The 20,436-nt window shown below is 39.5% G+C and overlaps 1 protein-coding gene across 1 annotated transcript in view; it reads left to right on the forward strand.

Moving 5' to 3' along the window:
• LOC136055224 (nipped-B-like protein) overlaps positions 1–20,436 on the forward strand; it is a 270,748-nt gene that overhangs the window by 157,842 nt on the left and 92,470 nt on the right. The window contains exons 9-10 of the mRNA XM_065746940.1: positions 7,272–7,901; positions 18,366–19,865. Of these exons, the coding sequence (XP_065603012.1) occupies positions 7,272–7,901; positions 18,366–19,865 (2,130 nt within the window). The remainder of the gene's footprint in view (positions 1–7,271; positions 7,902–18,365; positions 19,866–20,436) is intronic.

Genomic DNA, 20,436 nt, shown 5'->3' on the forward strand with positions numbered 1-20,436 from the left:
TGAGCAGAAAAAGGGAAACATTACTCCCATTTATAAGAAAGGGTGGAAGGATGACCCAGGGAACTACAGCCTAGTGAGCCTTACCTCTGTGCCTGGGAAGATCATGGAGCAGATCCTCCTGGGTGTCATGTTAAGGCACATATGAGACAAAAAGGTGATCCAAGACAGCCAGCATGGCTCACAAAGGGTGCATCTTGACTGACCAATCTGGTGGCTTTCTATGATGGAGTGACGGCATTGGTGGACAGAAGGGTGATGGTTGTCATGTACCTGGACTTCTGCAAAGCCTTTGTGGTCCCTCACCACATCCTTTTCTCTAAATTGTAGAGGTATGGATTTGAAGGACTAACAACTGGTGGGCAGGTTGCAGTTGAAGGGTTGTGATCAACGGATCTATGTCTGGGTGGAGGGGTCATGAGTGGTGACCCCCCAAGGGTCAGTCTTGGGACTGGTGCTCTTCAACATCTTCATCAATGACATAGACAATGGAATTGAGTGCACCCTCAGCAAGTTTGCAAACAACACCAAGCTCAGCAACGCAGTTGATACATTGGAGGGAAGGGAAGCCATCCAGAGGGTCCTGGGCAGGGAGGAGAAGTGGGCCTGTGTGAACCTAATGAGGTTCAACAAGGCCAAGTGCAAGGTGCTGCACTTGGGATGGGGCAACCTCAGGTATTTATACAGACTGGAGGAGGAACTCCTGGAGAGTTGCTCTGCAGAGAAGGGTTTGGGCTTCCTGGTGGACAAGAAGCTGCACATCAGTCAGCAGTGTGCACTTGCACCCTGGAGGGTCAACTATATCCTTGGCCGCCTTAAAAAAGGGGTGGCTAGCAGGGAGAGGGAGGGGATTGTTTCCCTCTATTCAGCTCATGTGAAGCCCCATCTGGAGTACTGTGTCCAGGCCTGGGGACCCCAGCACAAGAAAGATGCAGAGCTCTTGGAATGGGTCTGGAGGAGGGCCACTAAAATGATCAGGGATCTGGAGCACCTTTCCTATGAACAAAAGGTTGAGGAAACAGGCCTTGTTTAGATTGGAGAATAGAAAGCTCTAGGGAGACCTCATTGTGGTCTTCCAGTACCTGAAGGGAGCATATAAACAGGAGGGGGAGTGACTGTTTACACAGGTGGACAGTGATAGTAAAACAGGGAATGGTTTAAAACTAAGACGGGAGATTTAAGTTACATGTTCAAAGGTAATTTTTCACTCAGAGTGGTGATGCACTGGAACAGGTTGCCCAGGGAGGTTGTGGATGCCCCATTCCTGGAGGCATTCAATGCAAGGCTGGACATGGCTCTGGGCAGCATGGTCTAGTGGTTGGCAACCCTGCCCACGGCAGGGAGGTTGAAACCAGATGATTTTTGAGGTCCTTTTCAACCCTGGTGATTCTGTGTTGAAGAACTACATACTCCAGTGGACTTTGTGTTCCTGTTTTTCTTCTCAGAGGGAAAGATAAAAATTGCATGCAAGTCCCAAGACTTTTTTTGCTGCTCTTCTCAGCAGTATATACTGCCTAACTATCTCACCTTCAGGTTTTGAGTAACACCTTTGGTTTCTTACACTCTCTCTCATTTTATTTGATTTATTAGACTCAATTCCTATTAATGTTATTTTGTATTCTGGTATCTTATTTAGAAAATTAGTTTTCCTCTTCAAATTGTTGCTGCTGTCTTGCTTTTAGGACCATCTCCCTACACTTTATCTTTTCCCCCTTTCTCCAGGGCATGAAAGTCTGTTGGGAAACGGCTGCAGGAGCAGGGAGGTCTCGGTGATATGTACGAGCGTAGTTTGCACTGCAGCACAGACTATATACTCATGGAAAAGTATTAGATGTTGAGAGGAGGTCATGATGCTCCTGGGCCAAGTGACAAACAACTCAAGGCGGACATGAACTGTTTCAGCTGAGCAACCCAAGTTGCCAAGAGGTCTATGGGAAACTTTTGTGATTATGTTGTTCAGCCTGCCTTCAGCAAAGAGGGCCTCACAGGACTGCTGATAATTGTAACTATAGGTATTTTTTTAGAGTAAGCTGTCCTTGATGGTCTATTCTGTTTAGCTAGCTGGTGTTCCCTTTGGGCTCTGTGTTATGCACTGGCCATGCTGATACGGTGCTCAAAGGAAAGTACACTGTGTGAACCTTGAGAAAAGTAAAAGCAGGAGATGGTCTGTGGCGAGTGGGAGAGGAAAAGTGCACTTTGAAACAGGGGATGCCCTGCCAGCGCTGCCTTTCACATCCGCTGCCAACGCATTCCTGCCTGGTTTCTTTTGATTAGGATGATATCAAGAGTCGCCTCCTCCAGAATGTGTTTCTCACTGCTGTTAATTGTTGGGAGTTGTTTTAAAGTTGTTTTTCTCAAGGCTCTCTACCAATGGTTGTGTGATATTTTCTATACGCCCCTGTCTTAAACACTATAAGAATAAGGCTTTCCAGGTAATAAACTGAAGCCTGATCACTCATATATTGAGTCCTGTTGTGCTTCCCCACCCAAGAGCAATTGACTCGGACCCTGATATCCACGGCATTTCCAGGAGATCCCTGTCTTTTTTGTACTGGGGAGCCCAGAACTGGATACAGTACTTCAGGTGAGGCAGGCCTGACCAGTGCAGAGTAGAGGGGGAGGATCACTGTCCTTGATCTGCTGCCACACTCATAGGTTCATAGGTTGGAAAGTACCTACAAGATCATCTAGTCCAACCATCCTCCTATCACTATCCCTACCCAACTACTAAATCAAATCCCTTAGCACCTCATCTAAATGCTTCTTGAACAGTGCTATGGATGGTGCCTCAACCACCTCCCTAGGCAGGCCATTCCACTGCCTGACCACTCTTTTAGAAAAAAAAATGTTTCCTCAGGTCTAATCTAAATCTTCCCCGGCGCAACTTGTGGCCATTCCCTCTCATCTAGTCATTAGTTATCAGGGAGAAGAGGCCCACCCCCTCCTCACCACAACCCCCCTTCAGGAAGTGGTAGAGTGCAATAAGGTCTCCTCTGAGCCTCCTCTTCTCCAGACTAAACAATCCCAGCTCCCTCAGCTGCTCCTCATAAGACTTGTGCTCCAGACCCCTCACCAGTTTTGTTGCCCTTCTCTGAACACGCTCCAGGGCCTCAATGTCCTTCTTGTAGTGAGGGGCCCAAAACTGAACACAGTACTCGAGGTGTGGCTGTACCAGAGCTGAGTACAGGGGGATGATCACCTCCCTGCTCCTGCTGGCTACACTATTTCTAATACAGGCCAGGATGCTGTTGGCCTTCTTGGCCACCTCAATCCCCTCGTCTGGGTCATCAATAAAGATATTAAACAAGATGGGCCCCAAAACTGACCCTTGGGGGGCACCACTCGTAACAGGACGCCAGCTGGACTTAACTGCATTAACCACTACCCTCTGGGCACAGCCCTCCAGCCAGTTCTCCACCCAGAGAAGAGTGAACTTGTCCACACCACAGGCTGCCAGTTTCCTCAGGAGAATACTGTGGGAAATACTGTACTCCTTTTAATGCACCCCAGGATCTCATTGGCCTTCTTGGCCACCAGGGCACACTGCTGGCTCATGGCCAACCTGTCAGAAACCAGATGTTTTTAACAAAAGCAAGTGTAGAGTCTTTCACCTGGGAAATAATAGCTACAGGTATCAGTACAGGTTGGGACATGACTTGCTGGTGAGGAGCTCTGTGGAAAAGTACCTGGGGATCCTGGTGAATAACAGGTAGGTTGGCCATGAGCCAGCAGTCTGGATCTGCTCCTTGATCTCCCCAGGCACTAAAGTGACACTGACTGGTCTGTCATTCCCCAGGTCCTCCTTCCTCCCATGCTTGAATATGGGAGCGATGTTTTCCTTTTTCCAGTGACCTGGTACTTTGCCTGACAGCCATGATTTTCCAAATATGATGGGTAAGTGGCTTGGCTACCACACCAGCCAGTTCTTTCAGCACCCTGAGATGCATATCATCTAGCCCCATAGACTTGTACACACTCAGGCTCATGAGGTGATCTCAGACTTGCTCTGCTCTTATGCTGGGAGGGATTTTGCTCTCCCTACCCCTGCTTGGATGTTCAGGAACAAGAGAGGCATGGGAAGCTTGACTAGCAGTGAAAATTGAGGCAAAGCCTCATTAAGCCTTTTCCACGTTTGAGGAGGCCTCTTTCCCCTTTTCATTTATCAGACCATATACTCTCCTTTGCCAGTCTTTTGTGACCAGTGTACCTAAAGAAACCCTTGTTGTTTTTTACATCTCTTGCTAAGCTTATTTTTATCTATGCCTTGGCTCTCCTGATCCTATCCCTGCACATTCTGACAGCATCCCTGTATTCCTCTCAGGCCACCTATCCCTGCTTCCACTGTTTATACTTCTTTCCCCTCAGTCTGACTAGCAGGTCCTTGTTCAGCTATGCTGGTTTCCTGCTTCCTCTGCTTGATTTCTTATTCTAGAGAATGAAGAGCTCTTGTACTTTCAGAAACACATTCTTAAAGTGATGCCAGCTCTGTTCTGTTCCTTTGTCCCTAAGAACGGTTTTCCAGGGGATCTCATCCAGTGCTTCCTTAAACAGCCTGAAGTTTGCTCTCTTGAAGTTCTGGGTCTTGACTTCACTCGTTGCCTGTCCCATGTTCATTGAGATAAGGAACTTGTCCAGGGCATGGTTGCTGCAGCCTAGGCTGCCTCCGATCTTGATATCTTTAACGATCTCCTCTATGTTGGTGAGTACCAAGTCCAGCAACACTTCACCTCTGGTGGATCTGTCCAATATCTGAACCAGAAAGTCATTGTCAATGGACTCCAGGAGTCTCCTGGACTGTTTGCAGCTGGCTGTGTTGTTTTCCCAGCAGTTATCTGGGTGGTTGAAATCCCTCATCAGGATGAGAGCCTGTGAGCATGATGCCTCTTGCAGCTGAAGCAGGAAGGCCTTATCCACAGGCTCCCCTCTGTTCAGGTGGCCTATTTTAACCCACAGGTTCTAAACCCATGTCTGACTTCTCAGAGGTAGCTCTTCATGGTCTATCTATTCCTTAACTTAGAAGGCAACTCTCCTGCCCCTCCTACCTTGCCTATACCTTCTAAAAACTTTATAGCTCTCAATCATGGTATTCCGGTTATGTGAATCATCCCACCACATTTCTGTGATAGCAACAAGATCATAGTTTTCCAAGTGCACTGTGGTTTCCAACTCCCCTTACTTTATATCAATGTACGCAGCATGGGAAATGAGGCATTTCAGCTGTGTTTTCAGATTCATTACCTTCCTAGAGGAGCCCTCCTACAAACTTCTGGGACAAATCTGAGGCTTTTCCCCTACTAAAATGTTGTCCCCTAAAATGACAGTTTCCTGGCTCTTCTCTGTCACTCAGCTGTACAGCTCTTTATGGGAACTGTTGAATCACAGCCAACTGTTGATCACCTGAGGCAAGCACTGAGACAGCCACAGGAACACAAGTGAAGGTAATTCACCTGTGTGATCAGAAGGGGTGGAGTCAGGCTCCACCTCTCCCAGACCCCATTTAAGGGCTGACCTGCACTGGGGAAGGATCTCTTGCTGGAGATCCCTCTCCTCTGGTGTCTTGGGCTAGCCTTAACCATCAGTGACAGGTGAGCCTTTCCTTATTTACTGGTTGCCTGTATACCATCTGTCTCTATTATTTCCTATGGGTGCTGTTCTTTTGGGTTATTCACCCTACAACCTTCTTCCCCTATCAGCTCTAGTTTAAAACCCTGGTGATGAGCCGAGCCAGCTTGCTGCCTGAAGTGAAATGGATTAGTGGAAAGATCATGAGAATCAGGTTGTGTCAAAACAAGGCTTCCCAACATTGTGGATGTTATTGGCAGGATATGGAGTAGTTTTTTGTAGTCTGGAAGAACTGGGTGAGACAAACCCTTTTTATACTCAGATCTACATGCAGAGCCTATAGTATGTGTCACAGTATACTAGAGAGAGAGAATTAAGTATGTCAGTCTGTACAAAATCATCAGTAAAGGAATACTTTTCATTTGAACTGAAGCTTTCAAAGATAGGGTTCGTTAGGTTTCATTAGGTTGGAAAGGACCTACAAGATCATCTAGTCCAACCATCCTCCAATCACCAGCCCTACCCACTAAACTACTATATCAAATCCCTTAGCAAATGTCTCCCTTTGGTAGACATAGCCATTCTTTTTTTTCATTTATACATCAGTATGTTCTTTAGTAGATATTTTAAGAAATATTAGACATTTAAGCTGCAGAATAAAGATGCTTTCCTGTTTAGTGGTGTTTCTTGAATGGAGCACATGGGGGCCTGTTTTCTGATAAATTTTTTCAGTGCTTTTAGAAGTACTGACTTACAACGACTTAAAACAGTTGCTTCTTTTTGAAAGCAGTGTTCCCTAGTAGATGAATGGCATCAGAGAAATGTTTGTTTTAGTTGAACAAGAGGAGGCTTGAGCTTTATTGATACTTAATTGTAACTCTTCTTTTTTATATACACCAATATTACTTTTTAAACTTATAATTATGGCTTAAAATCATAGTCAGGAGAAGTTGAAAAGTTATCTGTTTTTTTCAAAGTTTTTTCTGAGCTAACAGTTATGAGGAGTTGGTTTAATTTGAGGAACAAAAAATACGATGAATTAGAGAATGTTTTTAATGAAAATGTCCTCTAGATATACTTAAAATCTGGAATGAGTGCATGTGTAAGTAAACATAGTTTAAAATAAATAAATAAAAGGAGGTGATAAGGCAGGAAATGGTAAAAAAAAAATAATTCAACTGTCTGAATCAAAGTTAAGTAAGAAGGAAAGACATTGATCTTTCAAGATGTTTTCTAAATTCATCATTCTATGCACAAGTAAGGTAGGAAATCTTCCCTAAACACATTTGTGCGTTGTCCAGTACACTGATTATTAAGCCTGCATCACTGGACCTTGTGAAGAATATTTTTGATCTTTCCTTCTTCTGTAGTCAGCTTATTTTCACTGGCTATTTTCTAACAGTTTATATTCTGAACGTGTGGGTACTATTTTACTTTTTTGTTTGTTTTTCTTTGTTTTTGTTTTATCTTCTATGGATTGATCTCTTCTCAAACTGCAGTGGACAGCTAAAACTCCTAGGAAATACAGTGCGACTACCTGGATTACATCTTGATCTAAGAATGATGTGTTTCCTACCAATCTTATTTAGACCTTTTGTAAACACAGTTATATGTACAAATACACATTAAAATTATGTAGGTTATATTTAGTGTGTTATTATATAAAACATGAAACAACATAACTGTTCAGTTTTTCTGAATTATTATTCTAGGATCAAGACCACCTTTAATCCTACAATCTCAGCCTCCACCTTATTCATCACCTAGAGATGTTCCCCCAGACATATTGTTAGATTCTCCAGAAAGAAAGCAAAAGAAACAAAAGAAAATGAAGTTAGGCAAGGATGAAAAAGACCAGACTGAAAAAGCTGCAATGTACGATATCATTAGTTCTCCTTCCAAGGATTCCACTAAGCTTACACTAAGACTCTCTCGTGTAAGATCTTCGGATGTGGACCAGCAGGATGATATGCTTTGTGGTTTGGAAAACAGCAGTGTGTCAGAGGGTGATATTCCTTTTAATGTGCAGTACCCAGGACAAACTTCTAAAACACCCGTTACTCCACAGGATGTTAACCGCTCACTAAACACTGCTCAGTGTTTGCCGCAGCATGAACAGACAGTTTTCCTTCAGGCACAAGTGCCTGTTTTACAACAGAACACTTCAGTTGCTGCAAAACAACCTCAAACTCCTGTGGTACAGACACAGCAACAGGTTTCGCAACAAGGAACTATAACGTCATATGATGAAGTAGAATTGGATGCGTTGGCTGAAATTGAGCGGATAGAACGTGAATCAGCTATTGAAAGGGAGCGATTTTCAAAAGAAGTGCAAGATAAAGGTAAAAGGATTGTGTGTGTATATACACTATATATATTTTATATTTTATATATATAAAAGCTAACTTCCTTTCATTGTCACATAGTTCAATTCTGTTTATTCAGCGTAGGTTCTTTCATGGCATTCATCTTCATTCCTGCCAACAATTAACTGTCATTTCTTATAAATGCATATTTTTAATAGCTGGTATTCTTTATCTGGGGTATTACTGTATAGAAAATGAAGTTCTCATGCTACGGAATTCTTTTTAACCTACTCTTATTTGAATTATGAGACTGAATGAAGTACAATTAATGTCATTTATAAAGTTTCTAAAATCCCAATAGTAACATAATATAACATTTGTAGTAAGTTATGGTAGTTGGATTATTTAACTACCTATGTTACCGAATTTAAGAAAATGTAGGAAAATTTTTATCCTCCTCTATAATATCCTTATTTGAACCTGATGTAAAAAAAAAAAGGTGTTAGATTAAAATCACATCTATTCTTTTAAAGGCACAGTAATGATTGGGTGATATATACTTCTATATTGTATGTTGTTTAAGTGTTCACCAGAGACAGGATGTTTTCTCACTATTAAGATTTTTTTTCTTAAAAAAAAAAAAAAGAGGGGAAGAGAATAATAATATAATTGTTGTGGTTACTAAAAAGTTTAACTCTTTAGATATTCCTTACACGGTAACTACATCAAGTCTTATTAAAAACATTATTTGTCAATTTACTGAGAAAGTGGGTGTTCATCTACTACATTTAATTTTGATTTAATTAAATGGGGGGCGGTTTTGCTGCTCTATTTACATCTCTTGTACTAATTTTAAGTTTATTTATGGAAAGGTTGTAGTTTGTTTCTTAATGCTTTCTTTCTTCAAAAGCTTTCTTTCTTCAAAAGCTACTTTTATTTTTGCATTGCTAGGGTAGATTCTGCAGTATGTTTTAGCTGAGAAACGTCTGGAAAAATGGTGGCTTTTTTTTTTTTTATGGAGCACAACAGCCTTCAAGCACCTAGAGCAAGGCTAAAACACTTCCTTTTTTGTTCTAGCTTTCAGGAAATTATGCACTTTAGTTGTGAAGTTTGTTTATGCTAATTACATAGCCATAGGTAGACACTCATTTGTGATTTTTGTATAATGCAATCTTTCCTCTTTATTGCTGCTTGATAACCATCTTATTAAATATGGATTCTAACCTTATGCTGAACTTGTGCCTGCATCCTCTGCCAGGTCTCAGTTCTTTGAGTTCCTGCAATTGCTGTGGATCAGGTGCTAGAGTTACTGTCTTATTTTGGGACAAATTATCACCACTTATTCTCTGGTGGTAAGTTGCCCCTGTGCTAGGCAACAACTCCTTTCTCTTTGACTGCCAAGGTTTCAGTCATGAATAAGGAAAATACTGAGTAGGAAAATTTTTACCAGTCTCATGGCAGATTGTATAGAAAGCTGTTATCTTGAAGAAATATGATTCTTACTTTTGGTCATGCTTTTGTCATTGCTTTCAAGTTTGTACTATGTCTGTAAGTTGATATACTCAGGGAGTGTTCTGGTTATAGCTGTTTGTTTTTGTGTGACTGCAGGAGGAAACTTCCTCTGTAGTTCCTATGGGAATATGTTAGAAATATGTCCAATATCTCATAAATGTCATTCATCTTTGAGAAGCTGCATTTATGCAAAAGCCTGGCATTTGCACACTTGAGAACATAATACTGTAACTTTAGATCATACCTGCTGATGCTGAATGTAGCAAGGGCCCCTCTAGGAATCTTACTTTAGGTGCTAGCGTATGCTGAAATTTGCACGAAAGCATCTTTGCTGCTTTTGTAACTGAGACATGGCAATGTGTACAATACATACTCAGAGTCATGCTACGCTTTCTGTGTAGGTATTCTTTGTTGTATTCCATGAAGTACTTTGAGTGGAATTGAACTTTGATAGAAGATTAGTGGTCATCTTTGTCTGTTTTTAGAAATGAGATCTCTACAGTACAGTGCTTCATCAAAGGTATTAATAATATTCTTTGTAAACACTAAGGTAGATATGACATGTTCTTTCTGAGCTTTGGAGTCAGTAGTGTGATGGAAATTTTATTCCAGGGAAGAGGTGGAAATGGTTTTCTGGAAGTTCTTGACAAAAATTATACAATTGCTACATTTGCTTAAGGCAGTTTTCAAGTCCTTTTTTAACATTTGGTACAGGTGGGAAATAGGGATTTGGAACCTTTTGGAAATTATATAGTACTTTCTGTAATAGCCCCCTAATTCTAATAAAACTCTTAGAATATTTAATCTTCCCCCAAACAGTCTCTCTAAGTGTGAGGTAATCTCTTGCCCTGAGGAACAACAGCAGATTTTGCAGAAGTTCCTTCTTTGTGAAGTAGCATATCTTTCTGGAACCTGATTGCTTTTGCTTTCTGAAAGAGCGTGAAAATCACCAATTCAAAATCTGGCAGATTTGACCTGATGCATCTCACAAATGCATAAAGAAATTTCATAATATAGACAACAGTTGTCCAACCTTTTGGTTTACCTGGGCTATATTGAGTGAAGAGGAATTGTCTTGGGCTGCATGTAAAATATACAATGTAGTTAATCTATATAAAAACAATGAAGTTTTGTTACTTTTAATAAAACATAAAAGAAGAGGGCAAAAAAACCCCCAAAAGTAGTGGGATATTTGACCTTGTTATTGTGAAACTAATGAATATATTAAGTTTACAAAATAACATAAGCCTGAGTTTAATAATGTTCTTAATTTACATATCTGTTTAATAACAAAAAACATCTTCAAAGGTGCACATACATGTAGGTAGGTTGAAAGATTATTGTTAGCAATCACTGTGTTTTACTCACCAAGTGGCACAAGCACATGTAATGCACGTGGGTTTCAATTCAACAGAGTGCATGGCAGGTGCAAAAGGTGGAGTTAGTACTGCATTGCACCCTTCCCTCCAGAGTGTTCTGTTTTCACCAGTCTGTATTTGAGCTATTAACTAATAAAAAATATTGTTTAAAAAAAAAAAAAGCAATGTTAAATGTGTATGATTTTTGTGGTGCTGCCTTACTAGCTGCCCAGGGCCACATATAATACGTGCCCAACCCATTGGCTGTAAGATAATAAACCTTTTGCCTCCATACCAGAGTGCTTTTCAGAGCTCTGTTTTTGTCTTTAACTGTGATTAACTGGATTACGTGGTCTTTTCATCATGATAGAGATGAAGTTTGGAGAAACTTAGTTTTGTCATCTTCTGTGTGGAAAGACAAGATTACATCTCCTCTTCCTACTTTTTTTCATCAAGGAAGTCTCTGTTGATTAATTTTGCAAGTAACTTGTCTACATCAGTTAATGAAAGGACTAATTGAAGGTTTTGAAGATTAAGACATTCAACACTAAAAGTTTCATTCTACTACACCTATTACGTTTAATAGCTTCAGAACAAAGCATAAGTCTCTGGAACGTGTCAGGTTTTCAGTTCCCGTTGTCTCTCACCTCATAACAACCTCTATGTCCTCATCATAATATACAAGTTATCAATCAATACTAGATCATATCTTCTGTTTTATAAATATGTATTTCATAGGTATTGTTTAGATGTCTAGATGTTTTAAATTCAAATTTGCCTAGTTCTTATTTGAGCCATACGTATATATATTCCATACGTAGCATTGTATGTTTACTATTAGGTTTTTAGGCTGCTACAAAGATAGTTTTTATATAATGCATTAGTCTTAAGAGATTGAAGAGAGTCTTACTTGTAAATGGTGCTGCACCTTTTCTGGTAGGTTCCTGTACCACTCGTGAGAGGAAGTAAACATCAACGTATTCCAGGAACCTCTTTGATTTCTGGTGCCCTGCTGTGTTGTCCCTCCAACAGATATCAGGGTGGTTGAAGTCCCCAATGAGGATCATGTTTTATGAATGTGAAGCTGCTCCTATTTGTTTATAGAGGGCCTCAACCTGTAGTAAACCCCACTATAATGTCTCCTTCCCTTTAACTCTAACCCATAAGCTCTCTGTCAGTTCTTCATCCATCCCCAGGTGGAGCTCCATGGACTCCAGGCTGTCATTGATGTAGAGAGCAACACCTTCTTCCCTGCCTGTCTTTCCTAAAGAGTTTATACCCATCTATTCCTACATTCCAGTTGTAAGAGTTATCCCACGTCTCAGTGATGCCAATGACATTGTAGCCCTGTAGGCATACACACACACACACACACCTGCAGCTCCTCCTGCTTGTTTTCCATGCTCCATGCATTGGTGTTCCAACACTTGAGTTGGGCTCCCATTGAAGCTGATTTACCAATTAGAGTTCTCTTATCCTGAACCTTAGGTGCTGTCTTACTGGCCTGTGATCCTTACTCCAGACCCAGGACATCCATTACTATTGTCATCCTCAAAGTGGAATGGTTTGAGGATCCCCACCCCCAGTGACTCTAGTTTAAAGCCCTCCTGATTAAATTGGAAAGCTTGTTGCCAAAGATGGTCTTCCCCTTGTCTGACAGATGAGCCCCCTCCTCTCCCAGAAGACCAGATTTCTCAAAATTAGTTCCATAACATAAATAGCCAAAGCCTTGTTTACAGCACCACTCTCTTAACCATTTATTGATTTTTCTTAAGTCTGTCAGTCCTTTCCCTCCTGTCTTCCCCTAACTGGGAGGACTGATGAAAAGGCTACCTGCACTCCTAAGTCCTTCACTGCTGCTCCCAGCTCCTTGTAGTCCCTCTTAGTGTTCTTCAGGTTGCTCACAGTTGCATCACTGGTGCCTATGTGAAACAGCAACAGAAGGTAGTAGTCTGTGGGATGTACAATGTTTGGCAACTTCTCTGTCACATCCTTGATGTGGGGCTCTGGTAAGCAGCAGACCTCTCTCGATAGTGGGTCAGGATGGCAAATGGGTGCCTTTGTACCCCTCAGAAGAGAGTCACCCACTACTACCACCTGTTGCTTTTTCTTAGTTGTGGTAGTTATGTAATGGGGAGCAGGTCTGGCTGCCTTACTCAGGTTAGACAACTTACCTGTTACTGTTTCTTTTTCCTTCTCAGCCTGGAGGAACTGTGAAGCAGTTTTGCAGAGGCATCTCAGGCTGAACCTCCCTGAGGCCCCTTTTAGGGGCACAGGTGTGACCTACATTGCCCTGGCAACGCCCATGTTGCACCAGCCTAACGTATACTCATAGATATACTTTGTATGTAGCATATGCCTTTAGTTGTACCTGTTAGGTGGATGGGAAAACTTATAATTACTAGGTAGGTAATGCTATATTGTTTTAGGATAGTCTAATTTTCAGGATTTTCTGATCAATTTAAATCTTGATAAAGAAACGTCTATAATTAATAAAGCTTATTAAGAGTTTAAGTCCAGCATTTCTGTAGATCAGTCACCAAGTTTGCTCTGACATCAACCTAAGATGAGACAAGTTTTTTCCACTACTATAGTATGTAAATGTTATTTGATCTAGTCAATTGAAGATGCTTTAAAATGCAAGTTATCATTTTGGAATAAATTCAACATTTGAAAGATATTTGAATTTATTGGTGAACACTTTTAATGTCACTTGATCATTTTTAAAGTTTAATGTTTCTACAAATGAATAAAAACTAATTGGATAAGATGATTTGTGACATGTAAAGTAAGTAGCTTTCATTAAGCATACTGTTTTCCTTGTGAAATTAGGTGCTGCTTTGTGTATTTCAAAAGTAATTGTATTTTAGGTTTTGCTCAGTATTTGTCTTTTTAACAACTGAGTTTGGAAAACTATATTTGTTCACAAAGCAATAACACGGATAAAACCTACCATTTGTCAGAAAATTATCTTATAAATGAATATTGCTTTTTTAACAAATAGTATTTTAATTTGAGGAATTTAGGTGACAACTTCCAGTCTCTAAACAAGTGTAGATGTTTGATTATACTCTTATGTGGTTTAATTCTTTTTATTTTCTAGTGTATTATTTCTATATTATTCTGTATTGACAGGGAATAATGAGTTACAAGACATCCTTATTTAGAAGAATCCTAAGATCATATTCTCTAGCTGATTGCATTATTGTTATATTTAAGAAAATGTGCGAAACTTTACAAAAATGAAGATTCTGAAGTCTACTCACCCTAAGGCATGAGGCATGTCAGAGCCTGCTTTAGTCTTTTTGTGTTTTGTCCTGAATGAGTTTGCCTGATGGACTTTTTTTTTTTACACATTGACTAGAAGATTGATATGTCTGTTGAGAGCTTGCTGAAAATTAGCATCTTTTACTGTTCATATTCAAATCCCTTCCTCTGAACTGCAGCAACTGGAAACCCTCTGGTTCTCTCATCATTCTGAAGGCTTTGGAATTTTCAGTTTAGAAAGGCTTCCTGTACCGTGATCACGACTACTTTCTTAGTTTCTTCTGTGTGATGGAGCAAGCAGTAAGACTAAAATTGCTGAGCTGTGTTTGCTCAGTCTCTCCTTCAAGGGGAGGAGGAACTGCTGTGGGAATCTCTCCTGCTGATTGGAAGGGTTCTCTGGTCATTTCTTTGGTTCTTGGAATACAGATTTAGGGAGGAGATGAGGTAAGATGAAACTCTCGTGCTCAGTAATGCTGAAAGTTCTTGAAGGAGTAGAGAGATGAAAATGGATATTTGCCCTCACTCCATTGATAAGTCATTCATCAGTACCATTAAAGTAAATTCATATTTAAAACTTTCTTGTATCTGGATTATATTGACTGTTTTACGCAAAACACTTCTGGTTGGTAGGACAGGGTGTTTGGACAACTTCGAAGAGAACTGTGAAAAATTCCCAGGAAACATTTGTCATTAAACACTGTTTTGTTATTTAAGAGTATGGTTATCTGTTATTTGTTGAGAATTCCCAGTCTTGATTGGTAGCTTGAATAAGATAAACATGTAATTGGCCTCTGTCTGACCTGGCTATTGTGTTGTTCAAAAATGGAAGATTTGACAAGAATTAATAACTGTTTAGGGCTGGTATGTTTGGTATAAATATATTTGTTGTTGATTTAAATAATACAGATATGTGGTGTTCGTAGGACAAATAACCCTCAAGAATGGTACTCAATGAAAAAAGTATGGAAGATGGTATATTTTCAGTAGGCTTATGTAGATGGTATACAGACAACTAGAAAAAGAGAGTGGCTCACCTTTATGATGGTAGAGGCTTGCTGTTGACTCCACACAGGAGGGATCTCCAAGAAGAGATCCTTCCCTGGTGGTGATCAGCCCTTAAATGGGGTTTGGGAGAGGTGGAGCCAGGCTCCACCCCTTCCAATCACACAGGTATATCACCTGTGCCCTGTGGCTGACTCAGTGCTCACCTCAGGTGACCAATCAGTGGTTCAGGCCCTGATTCAACAGTTCCCATACAGTGTTTCATGTGAGTGTAGACACCCCCACAATCTCTGAAGAATGTCAGTTTTAAGACAGAAGTCTAATTTTTTTTGCCATAAAAAAAAAAACTGTACTATATAGTGATTCATCCAGAACTTAGTGTTGAGAATCAGTCTTCTTTGTAGTTCTGAAGAAGAATACATACACATTTATCCATCTTGGATCTGAAGTTTCCAACTGAATCCATTACAAGATGTAAATGGGAAAGTGATAATTTAACTTTTTTTTTTTGAGATCATTCTGATACCTGGATTTTGGTTTCTGTAAAAGAGTATTTTATTGTTCTGCTAGAACAAAGCTCTTTTTTAGACTTGTTGCCTTTTAACAGACATTTTCAAATGACCCATTTCAATTTGCTAGAACATGCAGTTCTAGAAGATTTTAGGCTATTGTCCTATTATATAATTTGGTACATGAGGCAATCATTGGATTTGCAAGAAAGTGAGAGACTTGAACATTAAGGATGTTTTGGCTGCTGCTTTGGAAAGATTTCATGTTACACGGAGGAATTGAGACATTTCCTTAATCCTGTTCCCCTCATCCAGCCTGTGGCCCTAACATTCGCTCAGCTTCCAAGTATATGTTTTCAGAATGGAAATTCTTCATGTGGTTGACTTGTAGTTTCAGCAGAAACTTATTTGGAGGTATCTGTGGTAATTTTTGTTGTTGTTTGGACACAAAGGTTCCTTAGTAATCAAATACTTTCTAAATCTGAAAATACTAATAGTTTGTGTAAAAACTTTTCCAAAGATGATGGCTACACCTGTCTTCAGGAATACTGTTCATAACAGGACGGGTGAGACATAGCCACTTGAAAATCCAGCTAACTGTTTTTATTCATTTCAAACTTGTGTTTCTGGTAATGTTTAGTATCTTGTACCACGATGACTCATTTAATTTGACACAACATCTCTACTACATTTTAGAACAAGGTGACTTATGATCTTGCTTTGAGTACAAAGTTGATGCATTTTTATGAGCATGTTTCCATGTAAAGAGAATGTCCATGTGAATTTACCAAACCAAAAGGATGCATGCATAGAAGAACAACAACTGGGATCAGACAGCACTCTGAACTGTCATAAATTTCTAAAAGGAATCATTTTGGATGTATCTATATTCTTGGGGTACAGGTGGGGGAAGGGAATAAAGTTTCTAAAAAGAAAGGGATCTGAAAACAAACTTGGATGCCCAAGTTAGATTCCAATTCTAAGTTAGATTCTCTAACTTAGAAAGCCCTTTTGTGGTAACTATTACTTCTGTTACGAAGAGTGAAACAAAGAGATCCTCTGATTGCACTTCATTGGTCTCAAGAGCTTGTCGGCCTACCTTTTCAAAAGAGATGTGGCAAGTTCTGTGGGATTTTAAAGAAAAATTAGTCTGATATTTTGACTAAGTCCTAAATCCTGATAATAAAAAGAGATTCTACTGTCTGGGGAGTGAAATGGATGATGACTGGAGTTTATTTCTCTCTTCCTGAGTTGCTTCCTCCTTACAATTACCCAGCTCCCAAACATAGAGTTGGCTTAATTACATCCAGTGATAAGGCACCACAAATCTGGCACCAAATAAATTATTTTATGTTGTCTGTGAACCAGGCATTTTGACAATACCCACATTTAAACAATCCTTAGACTTAACATTGTATTTCCTGATTACAGAAAAAGTAACTTATTTTTTAAACACATTGCACAATGATAGTTGACAAATACATAAGCCTTAGTGCAGGTAGGACTTTTATTTCTAATGACAGCAATTAATTTTAGTTTAGAGAACTATGCTGTTAATATAAATAGCTTGTAGTTTAAATGGACAAAATGTATTCTTTGTAATATTTCAATGTGTTTCTCATTTCTATGAAAGCTACCAAATTGCAAGACGTGTAGTTGACTGACTTTTTATTTTTCTGTATTCAAGTCTTGAGTTTTTTTAAATACAAACTAAAAGGATAATTGCAGCATCAAGCTCTTGACATGATGTAAAATTATCACAGAACTTTTTATTTTATCCATCAAAAGCACTACAGTTACAAAGGAAAATTAGTAACACTTTTAATTGTAGGCCCTCTCACCTAATATATGTGTGTTATGATATAGACTTGAAATCTTGGTTTACTGCTTTGCTTCAAAGGGAAGAATGGAGCATAGGAGATAGTTTAATCATTTCTGTACATTGTTCCTGTGTTTTCTGGCAGTAACATGCATTAAGTCCAACTGACACTGACCCACAATGGAGACACTGTCATAATAATTGCAGATCATTGCTTATTTCCTGTATAAGGAAGCAGGCTGAATCTGCAGAGAATATTTTTGAAGTAGTATTAATGAAAAAGCAGTGATGAAGGCACACCTTCAGTGTCTGCAGTCTTTAGCTTCAACCTTAAATTGCTTTATTTCCTTTGTTTTTGTTGTTATATACTGTTTAAATAAAGCAACTGCTTTATTTTAGATGGCTCTCTTAGGAACTTTACAGGGACTTGCATTTCATGAATTTTTGTGTGTGTTTTTAATGATTAATTGGCACCTGCAGTAGACTGACAATAATAGTCTATGAATACCTTGAAGCATTAACTAGACAAGTTCTATTCTTGCTTTTAAATTCATTGAGTTTTGTTATGTACGCACATGAATGCTAAGGGTGATTAATTTGTAGAGTGTAGGGTGAATACCCAAAAGAAATAGTACCCACAGAAAACAATAGAGGCGGATGGTATATTTTGTATGGTTTATCCAGATGGTATACAGACAACCAGTAAATAAAGAAAAGCTCACCTGTCACTGATGGTCAAGGCTAACCCAGGACTCCAGAGGAGAGGGACCTCCAACAAGAGATCCTTCCCTTGTGGTGGTCAGCCCTTAAATGGGGTCTGGGAGAGGTGGAGCCAGACTCCACCCCTTCTGGTCACACAGGTGAGTTGCCTTCACCTGTGCTCCTGCGGCTATCTCAGTGCTTGCCTCAGGTGATCAATCAGTGGTTCAGGCTGTGATTCAACAGTTCCCATACATAGGGATAGAGAAGAATTAATATTTTTGCTTGGAGACTTAATCTCTTCCATTTGTGACTTCTGTCTTTTAAATTGTAGATAAGCCTCTGAAGAAGCGAAAGCAAGAAAACAAACCACTGGAGGCTGGGGGTGCTACTGGAAGAAATAGACCAACTTCTCAGGAGACATGTTCCCCAGGAAATGGGGCAAGGCCACTGTTGATGGTTAGTATTGATCTTCAGCAAGCAGGAAGAGCGGACTCTCAGGCAACAACTCAGGATTTGGATGCCTTCAAAAAAAAAGAAGAAATAATGCAGTACAATGATGGGTTTGTGTGTTTTCCCCAAGAAGACGCTGTTGGATTTAAACTTAAACCTGAAAACCATCCTGAGATTTTTAGAAAAAAGGCAGACTTTGGTAGTCAAAAGACAGCTATCCAACAAAATGAAAACAGACAAATGGAATTTCAGCAAAATGAGAGCAGAAGGTTGGAAAGTAAACTGAATGAGAATAAACAGATAGAAGGTAAATATGAAAGTAAGCATGAAAGCAGTCCAATAGAGCTGAAACAAAATGAGAATAGACAGCCAGAGTCAAAACAAAATGAGAAGAGGGAAACGGAGATAAAACAAAATGAGGGAAAACAAAATAACGGTAAACAGGTAATAAGAGAGAGGCCTGAAATGCCTAAAGAGAAGAATGAAGGCAGGCCTGAAATGCCAAAACATAGACATGACAGTAGGAGGGACTCCAGTAAACCATTATCGGATAAGAAAATTGAAATATCTAGGCATAAAACAGATGTGAAATCTGATCCTTTAAAGATAAAATGTGAAAGTAGATCAGATTCAGTGAAACAAAGGCCTGATGGACATTCAGTTACTGATACACTGAGGTGTGACCATGTTAGCCTTAAACAAAGATCTGAGGACAGAGGGGAGTCAGAGAGATACAGAGGAGATCCGTTCAAGATAAGAAGACCTGAGTATTTGAGATCCTCAAACAAAAACGAACATGATTCTAAGCATGGTATAAAAACTGATGTTTCAAAAACTGAGAAATTTGAAAGGAAGCATAGACATGAGTCTGGTGAATCAAGGGAAAAACTTTCATCTGGGGATCAAAAATCAAGACCTGATAGCCCTCGCATTAAACAGGAAAGTAAAGGAGACTGTAGCAAATCAAGACCTGATAAACCTGGTTTTAAATCACCCAACAGCAAGGACGAACGGAGGACAGATGGTAATAAGAGTAAAGCAGATAGTAATAAAATATATACTGGCAATAAAGCAGAGTTTCCCAGTTACTTGTTGGGGGCAAGATCTGGCACATTGAAACATTTTGTCATTCCAAAAATCAAGCGTGATAAAGATGGCAATGTCACTCAGGAGTCAAGGAAAACTGAATTTAAAGGTGAACAGAAGGATAAAGTAGAGAAGATTGGGCTAGTTGAAGACTTAAATAAAGGAGCTAAGCCTGTAGTTGTCCTTCAGAAGCTTTCTTTGGATGATGTGCAAAAATTTATTAAGGATAGAGAAGATAAATCAAGGGGCTCATGTTTTAAGCCTAACAAGAACAAATCATCCAAATCTAATAAAGGTAAGATGTTTTCTTTTTTAAAAAACATATCTTGTACACTCCTGTTCTTTTAGATTTGCTATTCCTGTGGTTAAAAATTAAAGACAGAAGTTTGATAGTTTATATTCTTGCTTATATGGTGATTTTGGGGAATTAAAGTGAAACTCAATTCAGGACTTGTTATTGGAAATACTGCTCCAGTGTAAGTGAAAGGATTAATTTATTCTGATGCAAGTACCTTATGTGGGAAAACTTAAATGGTTTTAAGCTGTACTTTTATCTACGTTAGTTTAATTGGTATTTTCTCTAGTTAAACGTAATTGATATATGTATTAAACTGGTTTAAGTGTGTCTATATAAATGACTGTTACTATTGTAACTAGTGTACCTGGAGTGGTACGTAGACAAGCACTAAGATTCTTTTGTATTTTTGATTAGGACTGAAATGTGTTTTTCCAATGTTTTGAAATAACACAATAAGAATAGAGTTATAAAATACCATCTGCCTCTCATGCTATAAGGAGAACACATTTGAGGAGCTTCCACAATTTAGGCTTTCTCTGGCTTAACTCAGCAGGCAGCTAACCGCCAT

The sequence above is a fragment of the Cyrtonyx montezumae genome, unplaced genomic scaffold (assembly GCF_038088225.1).
Source record: "Cyrtonyx montezumae isolate F1298 unplaced genomic scaffold, pur_monq_1.0 scaffold_4, whole genome shotgun sequence".
Lineage (NCBI taxonomy): Eukaryota > Metazoa > Chordata > Aves > Galliformes > Odontophoridae > Cyrtonyx > Cyrtonyx montezumae.